The sequence below is a fragment of the Aphelocoma coerulescens genome, chromosome 1 (assembly GCF_041296385.1).
Source record: "Aphelocoma coerulescens isolate FSJ_1873_10779 chromosome 1, UR_Acoe_1.0, whole genome shotgun sequence".
NCBI lineage: Eukaryota > Metazoa > Chordata > Aves > Passeriformes > Corvidae > Aphelocoma > Aphelocoma coerulescens.
In genome coordinates, this window is record NC_091013.1 from 94,437,925 (window position 1) to 94,460,079 (window position 22,155).

General features: G+C 39.7%; 1 protein-coding gene across 1 annotated transcript in view; it reads left to right on the forward strand.

Moving 5' to 3' along the window:
• MAN1A2 (mannosidase alpha class 1A member 2) overlaps positions 1–22,155 on the forward strand; it is a 136,145-nt gene that overhangs the window by 67,111 nt on the left and 46,879 nt on the right. The window contains exon 6 of the mRNA XM_069019054.1: positions 20,830–20,924. Coding sequence (XP_068875155.1) covers positions 20,830–20,924 — 95 coding nt within the window. The remainder of the gene's footprint in view (positions 1–20,829; positions 20,925–22,155) is intronic.

The following is a 22,155-nucleotide window of genomic DNA, read 5'->3' on the forward strand; positions in this document are numbered from 1 at the left end:
GTAAATTTTTTAACAGCTCAGCCTCTCACATGTGGGTATTTCTGCTGGACTTCCGTGAGTGAGGAGCAGGTAAAGCTAAAGCTTGAGAAGGATGCATTTTGGTGCAAATGTCTTGGTTGTCTTGCCTCACTGTACCTTTCTGCTGATGTAGGGAGACAAAATTGTTTCTCTGTCTAACAGGTAGTTCTCTTGATGTGTGAAAGATCACCATCTTTCACCATTTTTCCATGTCAGCATACCTACTGAATAGAAGACAATCAAAATATGCCTGTGAACCTTGACAGAGTGGAAAATTTGCCCATGCATTGTTTCAGTCATCTGAAGTTGAAACAACACTGATACCTCTCTGGTGGCCGGGGTCGTAGGTCTGCAGTCTGGGGCGCCCTTGTTTAAATCCTTTGCACAATATGTTTTCCTGGCTGATTGTGGAAAGGCCATCTGGTGTCTGGCTAGGTGTATGTTATCAGATCTAAGTGTGCCTTCTCTGCCTCAGCTCCCACAGAGAAATGAGGTCTCAATCTGTCATTGATTTTGAGATTCTTTGGGCCAGTGACTTTTCTCCAGGGTATGTTATTGAAATATATAATGAATATATGCTAAAACAGTGGAATATAGCATCATAAAATGGTTTGGGTTGAAAAGGACCTTTAAAGATCACCTAGTACAACTCCCCTGCCATAGGCAGGGCCACCTTTCAACAAACCAGGTTGCTCAGAGCCCTCTCTGACCTGGCCTTGAACACTGCCAGGGATGGTGTGTCCATAGCTTCCCTGGGCAGTACAACCTCATTATCCTCATTGTAACAAATGTCTTCCTAATAGGGCCCTAAGAGGGCTTTGAGCAGTCTGATCTGCTGGAGACATGGCAGGAGTTGGAACTAGATGATTCTTTATGGGTCTTTTCCAACCTAAACAGTTCTGTGATTACATCCACTCTAAACATACCCTCTTTCAGTTTTAAAACAGTTGTCCCTTCTCCTGTCATTAGAGGCCATAGTAAAAAGTCCTCTTCATCTTTCTTATAAGCCAGGTCCCCTTTAGGTGCTGGAAGGTGCTATAAGGTCCCTCTGGAGCCTTCTCTTCTCCAGGCTAAACAACTTCAACTCTCTCAGCCTGCCATCACAGGAGATGTGCTTCCCTCTGATCATTTTTGTGATCCTCCTCTGGACCTGTTCCAACAGGTCCACATTCTTCCTTGTATTGGGACCCCAGAGCTGCAAACAGTATTAGGGTCCTCAGTATAAGTGGGGGGTATAATGTATTTCTTTTGAAATTATACTGCCAAACAAAAGAAAGAGGAGGTTGGACCAGATAATCCCCTGTGGTCCCTTCCAACCTGCCCGATTCTGTGAAAGAAAATGAGGCTCAATAAAAAACAGAGGAAAAATGCATGATCTCTCCTGGGAGTGCTGTGTGTCAAAAAATAATAGAATCATCTAGGTTGGAAAAGACCTTGACAATAGAGTTCAGCCTCTCCAGGCAAACTCTCTTGTATTTTGCTGTATGCCAGAGATTTCTTCCCAGTTTCCAGTAAGCAACCAATGCAGTGTTTACTTCACTCATCATTATTCTTTATTAAATTGTATGCTAATAGGTATAATCTCTAAGTACCTAAATAGCTAAATAAGAAATGCAAAATTCGTTGTGCCTATATTCAGTAAGGAGCCACTAATTAAATATTTTTGAGGTATAGGGTTTAGGAGAGTTGCTTAGTAGAATTGTGAGTGTCTGGGAGACATACTGTGAAAACTAGGCACTCCTATTTTCTACCCCAGGTTGTGATAGAATGGATAACGTGTTTATATTTTACATTTTGATCGAACAGGACTGTAGTTAAAGGGTGTGAACTGCAAGCTCTGAGTTCAGAGGCACCACTGTGCTTCCTCTTTTGCATCTGTCAAATAGAGTTAATAGTCCAGAATAACATACTGCTGGTAAAATATATAATGACTTCTTATTTAGATTGAGCCAGACTGTTTCTCAGTAATCCCTGCAACAATCCTTTAATTTCTAGAAGAACTACATACAGTCTGCATTATCCTTGTGGGGTGGGGGACAACACTATGATACAGCTGATAATATAACAGAAATAAGTAGGAATTAAATGTTCCATATGCCTAGTTTGTAGTAAACATTGAGTATGGCAACTTAGGATGAAAATCAGCCTTACATGATTTAAAAAACAAGCAAACAAAAAACATCAATAAAATCCCAAAACAAAACAAAAAAGCAACTTTTTTTTTTCATGTGGCTGCATTAAGGGATTTTCTTTTTTTTTGTGATTCATACTGGCACAAATATAATTTTTATTTTTAGTTATGAATCCATGTGTTTTTTTATAGTTTTCAGTAATGCCTAACAAGGCATTGTTTAGCATTTTTCCCAGAACAATAGGCTTCTTTGTTTATTCCAAGTTAATTCCCTAGACTTACTGTATAAGAATGTTTTGTGTTCTTTTTGATTTTCTGTAACGTAGTATCCAATGCTAATAAAATATCTTGATATCACTCTATTGTATGTAACAGCATCAGGATAGAAATGCTTAATGAAAGAGTATCATGTATACAAGGAGATTAGAACAAGATAAATCCACTTGTATTTCACAAAAAAAGGATGCTATTGCAAGTTACACTCTTACTAGATTGGATTTATCTGTTCATACAGTCTTCTAAAGTCATTTTCCAGGGAGGTTACCTGGAAATGAGCCTATGGTGTATAGCTGGTTTCTCAGGATGTGCCTCTGGAATTCTTTGATCTCTTGTGGTGTCTGTCTAGTTCTGCGGTTCAAGATTTTATTCAAGATCAGTCATGTTTGGTGCTTGGTTTTTCTCTGGGTAACATGAGGTTTTTCTCTTCACTATGGATGTTGGGATTGGTAAATTATTTTTTTCAACACGAATTATCTAGTTAATCTTTATTTGGTATATGATTGTTTATATGTCCTTCCACTTCTTTCAGTCACATCTGTGGATCTGGGTCTTTTTGGGCATCAGGGTATCTGATACTGATTTCTGAGGGAAGATAGGAGCACTGCTTTGTCAAATCACTGCCTGTCCACAGTGCTCTCAACTCCTGGTGCAAAAAAGCAACAAGCAGGCAGGTGGTAAGAATGAATGGCATGAAGTAGAAATGAGTTGGCTGATCTCTCTGTGTTAATGCTGAAAGAACAGAGCTTGCCAACAGACCGCAGTGATAAGCTGCAGGAGAATACACAAAATGGATCTGTGATGATTGTGTCTGAATGTAGAATTAGTTGAGAGCAAGCTACCAGGAGATCAGGAGTTACAGTGTCCTCAAGGACTAAACAGTAAAATGTCTGTTGCAACCTGATGTAGGATATCACAATGGAATCTTTAACAGAAGCTGGATTTTCTTGTGGTGTGCTGCTTCAAGTGGTCCAAGAGTTGTAATTTCTGCTATGCTGTCCCCAGACCTGGCTAGTGAAGGAGCAATCAGGACAAGGAAGATGTCACAGGTGACAATGCCAGAAGAAACCAGCTTCAGTCCTTCATATTGGGTGTGTGAATTTCTTTGAGCTCATAAAGGCAGATGGAGATTCCTAGAGCACCTTGAAGGATCCATTGTTCCTCATTTCTGAAACCCATCCAAAAGACAGCAGTGAAGGTGCTGAGCCCTTCTATGAGCACTATTTTCACTTCTAAGTCTTTGTGAACACACTGTAAATGAACTTTCTCCTCTCCAAATGTGAGTTTGTTCAAGGAGGGAGGGAGAGACAGCTGCAGTCCGAGTGTTGCATGCATGCAGAATCATCCTGTAATTAAACACAGAGAATGATCATTGGAACAATAAAGCCTAAGTAAGATAAAGAACAATCTTGTACCAGAGATTATTGCTCTGTGTTCAAAATCCTATTTTTTTACAGTAGTATTTGATGAATTGCTGTCACTGCTCCTCTATGGCTCCTGCCCAAGAGCCTCCAGCATTGATGATACCCATTGCTAGAGTGAACAGGATTGCATGCCAAATGTCTGTCCAACTTCTTGAAAAATAGATAGATAAAGTCCAATTTTTTGAGCAAATCTACAAGAATAATAATCTCTTCACAGTGATCCTAGTCACAGGCATGTCTGCTGTCTCTGGATACTGTGACATCTTCCCAAAAGGTTAATAGTCCTGGAGTACTATTTTTTCTCCATGTTGTGGGACCACTTCTTGCTTTAAGGAAGTTTGTCTTTCCAGAGCAGCTTGGCATAGTTACTTCTTACACAGCAAGTCCTTCTTACACAAGCAGAAAAGGACACCATCCACTGATAGTTACAGAGTTATCAGCATCTCCCCGACAGAGGAGGGAGTCTTCTACCTTCTATATATCAAGTCTGTGCCTTCCCCATGGCTACAGCCCAGGTCACTGACACTGCATGGCTAACTGATGGCTAGCTGTGGTGGCAAGCCCTCGTGACCATGGACCCCTTCTGGGGCTTGGTGTCACCTGTGGGAGTTGGTAAACTCCCTCAGATAGCAGTTTCAGCCTGGGTTAGGGATTTTGGTATTTCCCCTGTGTGTTCCCAGCATGCTTTATTTTCTGTTCTCTCATAATATGTGTTAGGATATGAGTTAAGTGAGATACTGTTTATATGGAGAGCAGGAAATAAAATTCTCTAGCACTGAAAGAAAGTACCTGGAGCAAACATGTGCAGGCACTTGCTGGAGCTGTGTCTCCAAGTAGGAGAAGGCAGGTTGCAAAATGCATGTCATCATCAGGAGGCTGAGGAGATGTAGTTAACTGAGACGAAGAGAGTCAGAGGAATATGATGTTACATGCATTTCTTTGGTTTCACTGCAGACTTTCTTTCAGGTACCTAGATTTTTATCCAAATTAAGATGGATCCTTTAAATCTGTGGATTTCTCCTGTCTTTCTGAACATTAAAGAAGAAATAGTACAAAACCATGTAAATAGATCCCACATCTATACAGACAAAACTCTTTAATGGTCGTTTCAGTGAGTAAGCTTATTTTATTTTCTGATCCTCAAGAAGTCATTGCTTGTTTTGATGTGCTTACTCTGTGGTTTTTGTTTTTTTTTTAAATTGTATCACAGGCTGTAGAATGCATCTGCCAAGCTGGTTGTTTTGAGCTAGGGCTTCCCCCAAAGAGGTGTGCATGCTGACTGTAGTACCATGCTATCAGCAATCCTCTGTTCCGGGTCTGAGATGGTCACTGCATTCCAAGGTGCTTGGGAAGCAGTGCTCTGTCCTGCAATTTCATGAAATGCAACCTCAGCCAGAGGGGAGATCACAGGGGAAGAGCTAGCCAGTCATCACCCATACCTGCTGTGCAGGAGAGTTGGCAGGGGGGTGTGTGTGTGTCTAACACCTGTCTTTATGAGCACCCAGGATAAACTTCCTGTTCTTGATGTTTTCTGTGGAATTGTATTGGACATATGTCCCATTCAGGTTCATGAAGGTTTACAGTATTGTGAGAGTGTGTGTTGTCATGCTCATTTCAGGCATTAGTAATTGCAAACTGTATACACTTGAGGATAAAAAAATACTGGAGATAGTTACTGGATCTGGAGTGCTTCAATGATCAGGAGTATGACTTTACCTTTTCTTAGCAATTAGCACTCTGAGTGCCTGTGGCCCTCACAGATTAGAGTCCTTAAAACTTCTGACAATTCAGCACATTTTCTGAAGCAAGAAGAACCAGAAAAAGGAATGCCACAGCTAGCAGTGATCACTTAAGACTTGGATTTAACTCTTCTGACTAGCATCTCACGGAAAGTCTGTAACAAAACCAAACACTGAGCCCATGGCTTCAGAATTGCTCTCCACAAAAGTTCATCTGCAGGTCTTTGCAGCAGAATTTGGAGGTTGTTTCCAGTTCTTGCATGTGTTCTGGTTTGTAAGGAAAGTGACTGAGAATTGGGGTGAGTGATACTTAAATGCTCTGCCAAGAGCTCCTTTGTTAGCAGTCCGTAAGAGATCTGTAGGGTGTGCAGGAGTGACCCCATCTTGCCTTTAGAGTAACTAAGGATTCTCTGGTACGAACAGCATTTGTCTGAGGAGAGAGGGCACAAATGACCCATTGACTGCTTGCTTTTTTTCATGAAGTGAAGCTTCACAAATCATTAAAACTTGTGGTGTGACTGGCAGTGGCAAATAAAATATTCCTGCTGGCAGTACTGCATGGAATGACAAAAGCCTGGAGATGGATAGAGGGTCGGTTGTTGCACAGTGTACATGGCTGTGCTTTTGAGGAACAGCGACAAGTAAGGAAGAAAACAAAGTGAATATTATTCTAATGTCTCTTGTGTGATAGCAGCAGGAGGACACTTACACCATTATGACAAAGTGTTCTTGTCTGCTGCTGATTTATTGATACAATAAAAAGGGTAGCTTATTGTTTTATTTTTGTTGAACAAAGTTATTTACAATATTTGCAATATATAAAAAAAAAAAAGATTAATGGTTTACTGTGTTTACCTTTGCCAGCCTTAGATATAATGCAGTTCATTTCATGACTGTCTTTTTCATCCTTTTAAACATCATCAAAATGACATATCTTTCTGGGCAAAATAATAATATCATTCCTGTGGATAAATCCAGCCTCAAATCTCATTTAAAGTAGAGCACGAGGGATGTTAAGTACCTGATACTCTATTAAAAGATAATCAAACTAATCCTTTCCAGGAATCTGACAGGCAGCATCTCCTCTGTTCAGGAAAACTCATTAGTCAAATTATGTTATATTGTCAATGGATATCCCCAACAACCAACTTAAATATATAAAATATAGGTCTTCATTAAGTAAGACAATACTGTGTGTACTGGTTTCACAGAATTCTTAGATGTACTTACGAAATTACTGAAATTAAAGCTTTAAGCTTTATCTAAATTAAGTTTTCAGAGGGTGAAAATCTCAGAAGAGTTAACAGCATTGCGTACGTCCTGTTCAATGAAGATGAGATTTGTGCTTGTTGGCAGGAGATGAGCTGCTTATTCATAAGTAGTTGTGACAGCTCACTGGTCTCCTAACAGGACACAGCCTGAAAAAAACCTCTATTTTTCTTTGACTTTTAAAGCATTGTCTCATATTGGGCGTTGCCACTGCTCACTGCAGTGCAGATTGCATTGCTTGTGCAGTTTCTGTTTACCAGGCTTGTAGTAAACATTTTCTTGACTGGCAGAGGACACTTAGCCCAGTTTATTGCTGCATCTTGGTACTGCACGACACCTGAAGCGGAGAAAACTGACTTCGCTGCGAATTTGTTTGTTCTGCTCTGAGTCTGATTGGAAATAGGTTTTTCCTGTTAGTGTAATATACTTTAAACTGGTGGAAATAAAGGACAATCTGTTTTAGCACTAGAAAATACAATAGCTATGCAGTGATTGCTACTCTTAAAACTCATTATTTGATCATGTTCCCGTAGAGGGCTATAAAAACTAAGGAGGAGTAGATCATTGGTAACTACTCCTCGCATGTCATGGATCTCCTCTTGACCAAGTCTGTTTTTCTGTTCCTCTTCAGTAGTTTAAGGGTCATATTGATGCCAGTGGGCACCAGTGACAGCAAGCACAGTATCCTACCTGTTGTTTTTCCAGACATTCATTTACTGGCATTACTCTTGACAAAGTAATGCATTAGTTTCTACCATGGAGTTTTCCTGTTGTTTCCTCCTTGGTTAGCATTTGCACTGAGGGTTTTCACACTTTATCTGATCCAGAAAGGAAGTCTGGCATTGTCTTTTGTCAACTGAAAACACAGTTTTCCAGCAGGATTTTTTTCACTTTGGAACAGAGCTAAAATACAACTCTGGACATGATACTGCTTTAAAATTGAGCATCTTTGGCTGGCTTTGCCTTTTGGAACTTGTTCTCAGTCAGTACTAACTGTTATGTTTGTGTCTTGAAAAGGAATTTGCATGCTAGCTGAGAATAGATATAGTGAGAGGAAAATAAATGCCATGAATGCTTCAATAACAGCTAAGCAAACCCACTACAGACTAGAAAAAATATTAACAGAAAATTTTTCCCTCTAATGATGTATGTAGCTACCACATGAGAAAGATGGTGAACTCTTCTTGCCTGTTAGGAGTCAAGAGGATGCTGCCTGCAGTGACATTCTGTTGCCAGTTATGAATCGGAAAATCAGGAGACAGATTTTTAAAGGAATGACCAAGAAGTTCTCTAGCCTTCCAACTCAGCATGTTCTGTGATTTTTTTTTTTTTTTAATTCAAAACACAAGATTGAAGATAAGTGCCTAAATCAAAATAATGCAACTGTGTCCATTTTAGGAAAAGGTCTTTTAAGGTGACCTAGGTAATTGTGAACCAGATAGTCTGATTTCACTTCTTCTCCCCATCCCAGAGATTTACATAATGGAAAATAAGAGATCATCAGTACAATAGTGACTTGACAATAAAAGGCTTCTCTTAAGAATTTATATCTGACTGTAGGTTTGCTCTTATTGAGATGGCAAATAAGTAGAAAACTCCAGAGAAATTTAATTGAATGTTCAATTAGGCCTCTGTAAATTAAATCCACTTTAGTGTTGCCAAAGGCGTAGGTGCAGACTGGAAGTTACAAAAGAAATGAACAACTTATGTCGAACAGATTAACATGGGGACAGAGTAAGGGACTGTGTTTTGAGTTGTTGTGGCCTTGGAAGAGTATGTGAAACTCAAACAAGGCAAGCTGCTCAGCTTGAACTTCAGGTATGAAATCCTGTGACAAAAGACCTATGAGCATTTGGATTTATAAATAGGAACTTCAAATATGAGGAGGAATTTATTTCTGTTGAAGTCATTAATGACTGCTGTTGGTATGCTGCAAGCTTCTTGGTAATCATGTTCTTAGAAGGACTTGTAAAAGCAGCAGAAGCAGTAGAAAGTCATGAAAAGTTAGAGGACTGGTAGTTGTGCCTCTTGGACACACGAATACTCAGTATGTGGTACATGACACAGTCCAGATATCTCTCTGGAAGGAATATTTCACTTAAGTACTGCTTATTGATGTAATTCTAAAGGTATCTTGACACTTACTCCTTTTTTTATGCAGATGATAAGATTGTTGCTCTTGAACATTTTTTGTTTTCATTTGCATGGCATAAAAGAACAACATTTTTATCTTGCATTTCTGGTCCTGAGAACTATAAATTACGCTGCAGGAGTCTGGATATTTATCTCACCATTTTGTCAAAACAAATGTCTGGTTTTTCAAGTGCCTTGCAGAATTTATGCAACTATGAAGATTCAGTGCTTACTAATTCATTGCTCATAGGTTTTGTTTGCCAACTAATTTTCTGCCAGAACTCAGTCCATATATATATATAAAATATATAAAAATATATATATATAAAATTCATATATAAAAAACCTGTAGATAAGCTACATATCTGTTGATTGGTGAAAATAAGCCAGTTCATTAAAAACAAACAAACAAAAAAACAACCAAACACTACTTAACTTCCATCAGGTGGAATGTAATGTGCTTTGCATCTGACATTGTATCAGGGATATGTTTCTGAAGATGTAAAAGCTGTGTGATTTTTACTTTTTTTTTTTTTTCCCCCCCCTAGACTGCAATTTTTGCATTGTAATCTGTCACATTATACCAGCAGGAGAAGGGAGGCTGTGTGTATAATGACTGCACATAGTGTAAAACAATATGTAATTTAATCTCTGTTTAACTTTTCTTTGTAAAGGCAAATACAGTCTAAAAGGGACTGAGTCATTTCTGGCAAAGACTAAAGGGGAAATCAAGATGAAATTTAAAATGGAAAGCTTGGCAGTACATTCAAGAGAAATGGGAGACAGAGGAATAACTGAGGAAGAAAGTAGAAATTGAGATAATCTAAGCACAGAGTGAAAAGACAAAAAAGATAACATGGCATAGAAAAATAGATGGGAAATAAAGGAAATACTTGTCATGAATGGAGAAGGTGTTAGGAAAAGACGTTACCAAAAAGAAAACCTGTGTCAAGAGAGATTAATAATCACAGTAAGTAAATAACTTCTATTGCACAAAAATTGTTCTGATAAAACTTGTTAGCTTAGTACAAGCAGCTTAATTATTTGACTTCAGAATCATTTCTTAAGGTTTCTAACACAAATTTTTCTTCTTAAAAACCACAGAGGGGCTGGATCATGAGTTGGGTTGTGAACTTCAGGCACATAATGGAGTCTGTTACTCAACTCAGTAGGACAGCTGGTAGTATCAAAATACTGAAGATCATTGATTAATAGAAAAAAAACCCCAGAAATGAAAAACAACACCCCCAAGATTCATTGATAACATTTGCTTTGCCTGGATGTGTTTGGCTACAAAGGCATACTGAAAGACTGATATATTGGAGTCAATTCTAGTTCCTAGGAATATGTTTTTGTGAGATGAGAAAGTGTTTTTCCCCTGTCAGATTCCCCCACATGTTTCTTATAATCCTGTTCCTCACAGCTGTACTGTTGGCAGTCCATCTGTTTTATGTCTTACCTTCTTTAGATCTCCATTCGTTCCCTGTCCTTCCTCTCGATGCCTTTGTTTCTTCCCTTCACTGCCTATTTGTGCTCCCTTCTTTTACCAACTTCTCCCTGACACTTCACCTTGTAGGAGGTGGGGAACTGGAAGCCCTGTCCTTAACCACTTCTCCTTCCCCACTGGCAAAGCTGCATGCTGATCTTCTGTCCCTTGATGGCTCTTTTCTTCAATTTTCTGACAGCCATTCATTTTTCTTCTTTCTCCTTTTCCTTTTTCCACAGTTTAAATCAGCCTTTCTCTGTGCCAGCTACTAGTTGGGGAACATTTAAGCTAGAAGACATACATTGTCTGTGCTCCCACATCTGGTTCCCTCTGCTACTGTAGTAGCTCCTTCAGCAAGAAGAGATTATGCTTAGGCATGAGTGATTGTGGTTGGTGTGTTGTGCAAATTCAAGATTCTAGGCCTGGGATCATTTTTTTTTATAAAGGTAACTAAGCTGGCAGGTTAATACTGCTTGTGTGGGTAAACTTAGAGTGAAGAAGCCAGAGATATGAAAAGCAGGAAAGATGAAGCACAAAAATTGCCTACTATTCTAATAATAATAGCAGAAGAGAAAATTAACTCAAGACTGCCATGGTTTTTGGCTCAGTTAAATGGGATGTGAAGCAGTGTGCTACATCTTCTGGAATTATCAGATCGAGGAGGCATTTATATGCCAGATTTTCATCACATTTATTCTGAATTTTAAGTCATCTGTGATGTTGACTGACTGGTGTAAAGTGCCTTGGATTTGAAGGCCCTTTAAAAATTGAGAACATGTAACATTTCTACTCAGATATGCATGAAACCTGTGCCAAGGAAGCTGATACAGCTATTGAAGTGAATGGAAATTATGCAGTTTAATTGAAGTATTATTAGCCAGTGGCAGGTAGTTCAAATATGATTAGCTGGTTGTCCAGTGTATGCCAAATTTTTATGTTCAAATCTTCTAAAGTAAAAATGTTGAATATTTCTAATAAGCTAATATATGCACAGACTTTCTCATATCGGTTTTTCAAAAATATCAGTAGTGTGAAACCAATGAATATTTCATTATATCCTAAGATGCCTCAGTCAACAGTAACTGGATTCCTCATGTCTCTTGTCCAGGAAAGCAGCTTTGGAAAACTTTTGAAGAAGATAAAGATAGTATCACTTAAGAATTCCGTTTGCAGATCTTTCCCTGCTGATGGTAGAGAATCACCAGAGTATTTATCTTTTATCTAAGACGCAGCATTTGAATATATAATTGCTAATTTGTAAAATGTAAATAGGGGAAGTTGTAGTCAATCAGACAATATCTGTCTTATCTGCAGTTAACTGATGCAATTGAAGTATTTTTGTGTGTTTATTTTTCAGCTCATTTGTAGACTGTAGCTGAACAATATGATCAGATAGGCATTTTAATGCTTTTCAGTACAACTCAGCTTAGGGACTACCACTATGATAGTTCTCCTAGATTGTTGTGATGGGGTAGTTTCTTCCCATCTCTTTTGCTAGTTTTTGTCCCTGTATTCTTTAATCCAAAAAATCATGACCTGTATTTTCATCTCAAAGCAGTCTAGAGGGTCTAGGAAAGAAGCAGCTTGGATGTATGAATGGACCTGTCCAGTCCTGTGGGCTTTACTGAGCTTTTGGTTTCAGAAGTAGAATGCAGAACACAGTTGCAGCTTTTACCTTGGAAGTTGTGATAATTCTGATACACTGCATTAGAAAACTTTTACAAGCAGAATCACTGGATCTCCAAAAAGAGAGACTAAGGATAGCCAAGCTTGTTGTAGCCATGAAGTTTAGATCAGAGGCAACGTTACATCACCTAATTTCATGTGTCATCTGAAACTGGACAGCCTTCTTTGCCTTCCTACTGTTCTTTAAAATTGTCAGCAAAAGTGTATCTTTCAGGGAGGAATCCAGTGTGATTTTCTTAAATAAAAGTATTTGAAGTCTTGTTTGTGACTTTACTGGTTAAAGAAAATGTCAACCTAGTCTACGTGTTTTGAAAACTAAGGGAGTTTCTTTTTTCCACAAAGAAGGAACATTCCATGGCACATTCATTGCCTTGTGAAATGAGCAAATCATCAAGTTATGTAATATTTATGGCTTAAGTGCTATCTGCTTTATCCTGTTGCTCTTGAGAAACCAGAATTCTCATAGCACAGGAGTACTTTGCAGCAGCAGAAGTAACCAGTCCTGGACTTCCATGAGGGTGAATTTGGCAGGTTTTAAAATTTTGGAGACTGTTAAAATTCAGCAGTTTCTTTCCCTCTGCCTGTATAAACTGCCTGCATGTAACAGCTGAATGCCTTGCAGAGGTGTAGTAGCTTTACCAGCAAAGGTTTAAGTGGGTATCATTGGGCACCAAAGCTAATGCACAAGATGAGCATGATGGCATCACCCCTAGATCACTCCTGCCTTCAAAAAGGGTCAGCAGGAGGATCTAGGGAACTAGAACCTGGCCAGTCTTACCTTTATCCCTGGAAAGATGATGGAGCAACTAATTTGGTAAACTATTCCCCAGCCCATGAGCAACAAAGTGATTGGGGAACTCATGTTCGACCAACCCTGATGACCTACGATGAAATGACTGTATTCCACAAGATCCTCATAAAGAAGCTAGTGAATTATGGGCTGGATGAGCAGATAGTGAGGTAGATTGAAAACTGTCTGAGCAGGCAAGTTCAGAGGGTGATGATCAGTGGTGCAAAATATAGTCTGAGGACAGTAACTAGTGGTGTACCCCAGGTCCACTCCTGTTCAATGTTTTCACAAATGATCTGGGTGATGGGGTAGATGGCGCCCTCAGCAAATTTGCTGATGACACCAAACCAGGAAGAGCAACTGATAGGCCAGAGGTTTGTGCTGCCACTGAGAGGAACCTCAGTAGGATGGAGAAATGGGCTTGACAGGAACCTCATGCAGTTCAATGAGGGTAAGGGCAAAATCCCACACCTGGGGAGGAACAAGCCCATGCACCACTATATGTGGAGGCCACCCAGCTCTGCAGAAAAGTGGTGGACACCAAGTTGGCCACGTGCAGCAATATTCCCTTGCAGTAAAGAAAGTGAATGGTACCCTGGCGTGCATTAGGAAATTTGCCAGCAGGTCAGCGGAGGTAGTTCTTACCCTTTGCTGTATCCAGTTCTAGGCTACATAGTGCAAGAGACATGAACATACTGGAGAGAGTCCAACAAAGGACTGACAAAGATAGTTCAGGGCCTAGATTATCTCTCATTTGAGGGAACGCTGAAAGAGCCAGGACTGTTCTGCCTGGAGAGGAAAAGACTCAGGAGGGACCCCATCATTGTGTGCAAATATCTGAAGGGAGGAAGTAAAGAAAGTAGAGCAAATTGTCATCATAGCCATTTTAAGTTGTCACCATAATCCAGATTCAAGTTGATTCTTGGTTTTTTAACTCTGATCTTAGACTGCTGAGATGGGTTTAGATTTTTCATTTCCATACCGATTTTTTTCTGCCACAAATATAAATCCATAGAGCATTCCCTTTGCAGAATAAGTCTTCTCTTGTTTAAAGAGTTTCAGTGTTTTAGAAATGCTTAGTGTTGTTCATCAAGTACTTTGGTAATCATTGCACCTTACCAAGGATAGCAATAGTACCTTAGCTATGGCATTGTCTTTACAGTATCTGCAAAATTTCCTTCCTTGAACATCTGCTACAGCTCAAGAAACCTACAGTGCTGATGGGTGCTGTTGAATTTATGTATTTCTACATCATTTCACCACTATAGGTAGTATAGTTTGTAACTGCCTTGCTAAATTTCACATGAACATGATTTACATTCTCCAGGACCAATTCTAGTTGTGGCATACCTCTTCAATCATCACTAACAAACATCTGTAAAATATACCTCAGGTGTTCTCCCACTCTCATTTCATACTATGACAGCGGAAATGTTACCAGAATCTTGTTGCACCTCCCTCATCTCACAAGATGACTTTGTAATTACATCCACGAAAATGACTAGAAGCAAATGTATAAAGAGGGAGCTGTTTTTCCATTTCTTGGTATCAGGATGGCCTCCACTTGCAGGGGGAAATGCCGTAGGAACACTGTAAAACCCAGGAGCCCCCAAACTTTACAGGGGCAAGGTGTGTTGGAAGTTAAGAGCTATTCATCTAGGAGCTCAGAGCTATTGATCTGGCATGCAGGCATCTTTTTCCTATGTAGTAAGACACATATAAACAGGCATCAAACCAGCAATGGTTATTAAGCTACTTCTGGTTTTCTTAGTTTGTTTTTTTTGGTGATAATGCTGCTTGATTTTCACCATGAGCCTTTATCTCCACTTATGCAGAGAGTCCTCTCTAAGAAGTTGAACTTTAAATGAGTGTTTAGCTACCAAAAGGCAGTGAGGAGCTGACTGCTGCAGGTTGAACTCTGAAGGTAGAAAGATAACTATTCTTGATTGGGCCAAGGAGTACCACATCGTTTCCTCAAGGGTCTGAGTCTGGAACTGCTGTCAAGTGCTCTGGTTTTTCAATTTATATTTAGTAATTAGATAGGTCTCCCTCATCATCTTCATCCTTAGTGTTCAAAGGAATTGTGTTCAGGATTTGATACCAATAGTAGTACTGATGGTGAACCAAGTACTATATTTTTGTGAACTTGTGCAGTGTATCTGTTTTGTCTGATGTTTTTCCAATGATCCGGGGCTATCAAAGCCTACAGAACCAGCCACATTGCATGGCCATAGAGACTCACTAGTTAATAACCATCAGATTAGAGAGAAGTCTGGCATTTATTACTTTTTAATAAGAATGATTCAAAGGCTGGTCTATGCACATACATGAAAGAGGTTCCTTATTTGTAGAAAACATCTATCATTGCCCTCAGAGTTAGGAACAGAGGGCATTTGGTGCTGTTTGCCATTCATAGTTCTGGAAGGGAACACCTAACAGCCGTATTAGCATAATATAGTCTTCTGAGAGCTGCAGCCATGCATCTAGGCAGTCACTGGATACATCAATAAGACTTTTGAAGAATCGTTGAAATCTTTCAGGCCTTTTCTGCTGAATGTTTTAAAGGCCTTGCTTGGATTAATAGGCTCAGGAGCAAGCTTTCATATTGTGGAGTGGGTGGCAGGTTTGATATGTTAAGCATCAATTTAATGGATGAAAATTATTCAGGCCCTCACAGCTGGTCTGCTGTACATACTAGTTTGTAAATACTGATTGCTGTTTTCATCTTAATGAGGGATCCACTTACCCGATTTGGGGTTTAGATTTTGCTTTTTCTGCCAATTTTCAGTCTCTTCCCTTCTAGCTGTAAACAGCTTGATTTGTTTTTGAAAGGGGGAAGAAATTCTTCCATTGCTTTACATTATTTACAGAAAGAAGTATTAGCCTAGTAAAGGCCATGTAAACTGATGTATTTAATGTGTTAGATTTTACCATATAAAATGGAAATACTCTTCCAAGTCTACAGTGGCTTCTAAAACTTTTCTGAAGAATGTCTGTATTTTGAGAGTGCACAAAACAGCTACCTTGGGATTAATACCCATTTACCTAGAACAGTGCTTTTGCATCTTCAAAGCAGGATGTTTGCTACTGCTGTTATGGTGTCTTTAAGAAGATTCTGATCAGTTCTGTACTTGGAGCTTTGTGCTAGCAAAGAAACCTGGGGATAGATGGTCTCCATGATTCATGGAAGGTCCTTTGTGTGTCTACAGAGTAGATACCATACCTGAGAGGCAAAACATTTTCCTCTTACATGTACGGAATGTGCACAAGGCATCTCATTACTTGGGAACTGTGGTGGGTTGACCCTGGCTGGATGGAAGGTGCTCCCCAAAGCTGCTCTGTCACTCCCCTCCTCAGCTGGACAGGGGAGAGACAAAAAAATGCAATGAAAGACTCATGGGTCCAGGTAAGGACAGGGAGAGATCACTTGCCGAGTATTGTCATGGGCAAACCAGACCCGACTAGGGGTTATTAACTGAAAATGAGAAATAAAAATTAAATCTTAAAACACCTTTCCCCTACCTCTCCCTTTTTCACAGGGTCAGTTTCACTCCCAATTTTCTCTACCTCCTCCCCCACAGCAGTGCAGGGGGACAGGGAATGGGGGTTGCAGTCAGTTCATCCCATGTTATCTCTGCCCCACCTTCCTCAGAGGGAGGACTCCTCACACTCCTCCCCTGCTCTAGTGTGGGGTCCTTCCCACAGGAGACTGCCCTTCACCAACTTCTCCCACATGAGTCCTTCCCACAAGCCACAGTTCTTCACAAACTGCTCAGTGGGTGTCCCCCACGGGGTCACCAGTCCCACCAGCAAACCTGCTCCAGTGTGGGCTTCTCTCCACAGAGCCACAGGTCCTGCCAGGACCCTGCTCCATTGTGGACTTCCTACAGGGTCACAGCTTCCTTTGAGCATTCACCTGCTCTGCTGTGGGGCTCTTCCACGGGCTGCAGGTGGATCTCTGCTCCCCCACGGACCTCCATGGGCTGCAGGGGGACATCCTGCCTCACCATGGGCTGCACCATGGGCTGTAGGGGAATCTCAGCTCTGGTGGCTGGAGCGCCTCTGTTCCCTTGTGCACTGACCTTGGTGTCGGCAGGGTTGATTCTATGACATATTCTCACTCCTCTGGCTGCAGTTGCTGTTCTGTGGTTGGTTTTTTTTACCCCTTTCTTAACCATATTTTCGCAGAGGCTCTACCACCATCACTCATGGGCTCAGCCTTGACCAGTGGTGGGTCTGTCTTGCAGCCAGCTGGCATTGGCTCAGCCAGGCATGGGGAAGCTTCTGGCAGCTTCTCACAGAAGCCACCCTTGTGGCCCTTCACTACCAAAACCTTGCCATGCAAATAAAATGCAGCAACATGGCTGGAAGAGTGGTAAGGCAGCTGAGTAATTCTCAGTTATTCTTCTGTTCCTTGGTAAAGTCAAATCATCTAAGTCTTTGTATGTATTGTACAGAGCATTTTTAAATGCTGTAGTGATGACCTTGCAGTAATCACAGTTATGCTGCATTAGTAGTTATTCTTATCACCAAGTTTTTCCTAATAACTAATTTACTTTCCCTGGGTCCATTTTGGTGTTATTTTCTGTTCTCCGTGTCCATGGAAAAAATATTATTTCCTTTTACTTGTGTTAGCCTTTTATATACTGAAAAGTCATTATCTTCTGCTCTTTTGAACATCTTTTGTCTGGACTAAATAACCCCAATTCTTCTATGGTTTCCTAACGAGCTCTATTTTTAAGGCAGCCATTCATTTTTTGTTCTTTTCTGTTCTTCTTGCCTATATATTTTTTGAACTGCATTGCCTGTCAACAGGGAACTGCCAGGGCTGAGGTAGAATCTATGAGTTCAACCTGCTTTAAAAAAAAAATTAAAGTAAAAATATTACATGATAAGTAACGATGTTGTCTGATACCAGCACATTATTCATAAGCTAGAGCCCGAGGCTTTTACTGTTGTTCTTATGGCAGGTTGGAACTTGCTAAACAAGGCACTTTAACGAGCTCAGCAGAGCTCTCTGGACACCTCTGCAGTTTCCCATAAAAGGCACCTCACTCACCACTGCTTGCTACATTTCTTTCTTTTCCCTCCCTCTCTCCAAGAGTGCTCTTGTGGTCACTTGGCTCTGATAAAATCCTATGCAGCTGTTTCCCAGTTCTCACTCCAGCCTGCATAGGTAAACATTGTGCCAAGCACTCAGTCGTTTTTTTATGCAGAAGTAGCAGCAAGATAGGACAGAGATGGCAGTAATAGAAAGTAAAGGCATGCCTTCAACCAATTTTTTGTTTCCTTACATTCAGTTTTGGATGAGAGGGATCTAGGGAGGGAATATTGTACCTTCTGATGCTAGATCACTGGTACTCAAGAGTCCTCAGCCTACTGGAGGTGACAGGAAAGTGCCTTTATCACAGCCAGTTTGGGCAGGTACTGCTAAGAACATGGTTGTCTGAATTGGCAGTTCCTGCTGGTGCTCTGATGCTGAAATGGCTCAGTGATTGCCTTGCTTTAACTGTCTTGCCTGGATTCGTGCACATTTAGATCAGCTCGACCTTTACTTCATACACTCTAGCTAAAAACTCCTCCACGTACCATACATTTCAAACTGATTAAAAGCTGGATAGCAATGTAAATAGTTAGCCATTAAGAATATTCTTTTAGCAAGGATGTTTCTAAGGATGTTCTTCTATTGAATATTCTTACCCTAATGTTTCAATATCTTTTATTAATGAACAATATGATAGTACATAGCACTTTAAGAGGGTGCAACATATGAAAGCTGAAGATAAACAAATTCATGTTACAAATGTCTTTCCAAACTGTTTACTATTTCACTGGAAGTCATCACTGATTAGGTGTTAAAGCTTGCCTGCAATGTAGAGGGAGTCCCTTCAGATGACTCCCAGTAGATAGTTCTGCTCTTGACCCATCTACTACTTAAAATTCTAGAAGTTCAACATGAATTTTTGATGCTTATTTATAGATGCAAATGAGGTAGTTCTTATGCAACTGGGCCAAGACTGAGCTTTCAGTTCTCTTAAGGTTTTCTTTTTTCCCAATTACCATAGATTTCACCTGTATTATACCTCTTCCTTATACTGTGCCCTCCCTGTTCTGACTTGGTCCTTTATTCAAGGTCAGAGTGTTGTATGAATTTTACTGCTAAATTTCTGCACGTTTTCTCAAAGACCGTCTCTTGTCGGTTTCTTTGCTAAAAATCATTCAAGCCATATTGCCTCTGTTACTTCACAATTCTATCAAATCATATCCTCAGGTATATTCTTTTTCAGTTTAGACATATCCCATCTTACAATTCATCTGGAGAACTTCTGTAAAAGTTCTTTATCCTGGCTCATTGCTTTCAGATTCACCTCCATCTCTCCATACTCCACTGCATCAAATACAATTAGATGTCATCTTTAATATTTTCTTCTGGTTTATTTCATGTCTCACTAGTCATCTCCTCAAACATTAAGATATTGATTTTTTTCCCCACCTTCATATGAAAAATAAGGATGCTCTTGATTGCTTTTTTTTTCAGCTTGCTTCTCTAGTGAGCATCTCATCAGTTTCCTCCCATAGACTTTACAAATCCAACTCCTGTAGTCCTTCCTAAAGTTCTTATTCTTCTTGATTACAGAGTATTGGTCAGGTAGTTGACGATAGAATTGTAGAATATCTTAAGTTAGAAGGACCTTTAAGGATTGTGGAATCCAACCCCCTGCTTCTCTCAGGACTACCTAAAACTGAACCATATGACTAAGAGCATCATCCACATGTTCCTTGAGCTGTGACAGGCTTGGTGCTGTGACCAGTCCCTTAGTGAAGAACATTCTCCCTATCTGAAATTGCCCTTAGGCATCTTCATTTGATTTCCTCATGTCCTATTGCTGGTCACCAAAGAGAGGATGTTTCTATACTAAGTCCATGTTGCATAAGTTATTTTGGGACGTGGTAGCTCTTTTTGTAACTAGTTTGTATGGTGTTTAACTGGTGAATAATCTTATCTCCAGATTAAGGAGATACTTCTCCAGAAATGTAGTAAATACTGAGAGTGCATTAATTAAAAAGTATGCTAGCAACTAACTGGTACAAGCTGATTCATGCCATGGGGATTTATCAAATACACCTTCTTTGGAAAACATGCTGCAGGTAGGCTTAGAAGGAACTTTATCCCAATTGCTTGTCTGTCTAATAGACTTGGGCTCTCAATAAGGCTATTCCAGATTTATGTTCTAAAATAAGTAGAAATAACACTAGAAATGACAGAGATTTTGTCCTCTCGGTAATTTCTATGAGGGATCAGACTAGAGAGGGAAGATTAACCCTGTAATTATTTTTCATGTTATTCATATTATTTTTCATGCATTATCGATGAAGGAAAAACTAGAGGAAACTGCGCATCTGGTTTTGCCTAGACTGTTCATAAAAGAATAGGAACTCTGTCTGCACTAATCTCATTAAAAAGAGACTGGAAGTTTGTAAAAGTTAAAATACTTGGGTAGGAGAGTTGTGTCTTGGTTTTTAATGAGAAATATAAGGTATGATTTAAAGACTGTTTTAGAAAGCACTTGAAATTCCTAATACTGGTGGAGGGAGGTGGGAGGAGACCTGATATTCTTCTGTAATAGGAATCTAAGAACTATTGCTGGAGAGCTTAGAAGGAAAGAAATTAAAATGACACGTTTTCTTTTCATGTTCAAATCTAACCAAAAGTTATAAAGTGAACAAGTGGCAAAAAATTATAAGTTAATATGTTTTTTACTATGTAAAGCTTTTTTAATACAAAGGGGTAGGTGGAGCAAGGAAATTTCAGTCTTTGTAATTCTTGGAGATAGATCAGACTTTGTAACTATTTGCAATTGATCCTACTATCTTAGGTTTTCAAGATCAAAGCAGTGCAACTGGCAGGAAAACTTCTTCCAGCCTTCAACACACCTACGGGTATACCATGGGCAATGGTGAATCTGAAAAGGTAATGAGTTTTCTTTGTGAAGTGTGTTCCTCCCCCTCCCTCCAACTTAAAATTAGTAATAGCATACATCACTTTTTCTTAGTAGTGGAACTGTAGAAAATGCAGACAAATTGTCGTTCCTGGCATGTTAATTTTGATAGAGTTCAGCACATTCTAACTCATTAACTGCAATAAATTTTGATCATGTTGTTTTTTCTTCTGATTCTGCAATAAGCATTCAACCTGCCATTGGACCACGCTGAGTGTATTATTCTGTCTGTTGCTTTAGAGCTTAATAATTGTTTCTTTAGTCATTACAAAATCTATTAAAAACCACAATTGTTTGCAGGGCATGGTTGAACTTACTGGCTTTTCTGTACTATGTGAGCTGTATATTACCTTTAGAAGATTCCCAGCATTTGAGATGATGATGGGACTCTGAAGATACTGTTTCATTTTACATTTTAGCTTAGGTATCAAGTCTGATGTGCTGAAGTCAACTATTGTCTTTGCAGATGGAGAGGTTCCTTTAGATGAATGCTCAGATCAGTCTGAACTTCGATGGTCTGCATTACCTCATGGAAGACAACTGCCTTGTCTAATTTATTGCTTGCTCAATGCTGGGATTTCCCTCAGATTTTGAGAGAGCTTTTTTAATGCAAGGCATTCTTTACATTTTTCACGGTGTCCTTAAACAGTAGCTGATTTTAGATGTATATCTAGATTGTGTGTACACTTACTCATAACTGAAATATTTTATGAGAGGAAGTAAAATTAATCTTCAGAAATATGTAGTTAACTCCAGAAATTAGAAGACCCAATCCTGAAAGGTGATGAAAACTCCCAAATTAGAACAAACCAGAGGTAATTTAGGAGTTAGGACTTAGCAAGATGGTATCTCTTAGAGTGCAAAAGGTAGGAGGTATGTGACACTTTCTGCTGATTCTTTAAGTGAGCCTGAGGAACTCATGTGTTGTGCCAGCAGTAAACATCCTGTATTCCTATGTAGACACAAGATAGGGATGCACATCCCCCACAGGTAAAGGGAAGACAGATCCCTTAAAGATCCGCAGGGTAAAGATTGACAGAACAAGGAAGCGAACGCTGCGACCTTCAGAACTTGTGTTATCTTGATTCTTGTCTTAGGAACATATGGTGAATAAAGAACAGCTGAGACTGAGCCCAGTGTTAAGTCATCAGATTTATGTGACATCAAGGTATTATATTTTTTAATTGTAGGACTTTTTGCTGA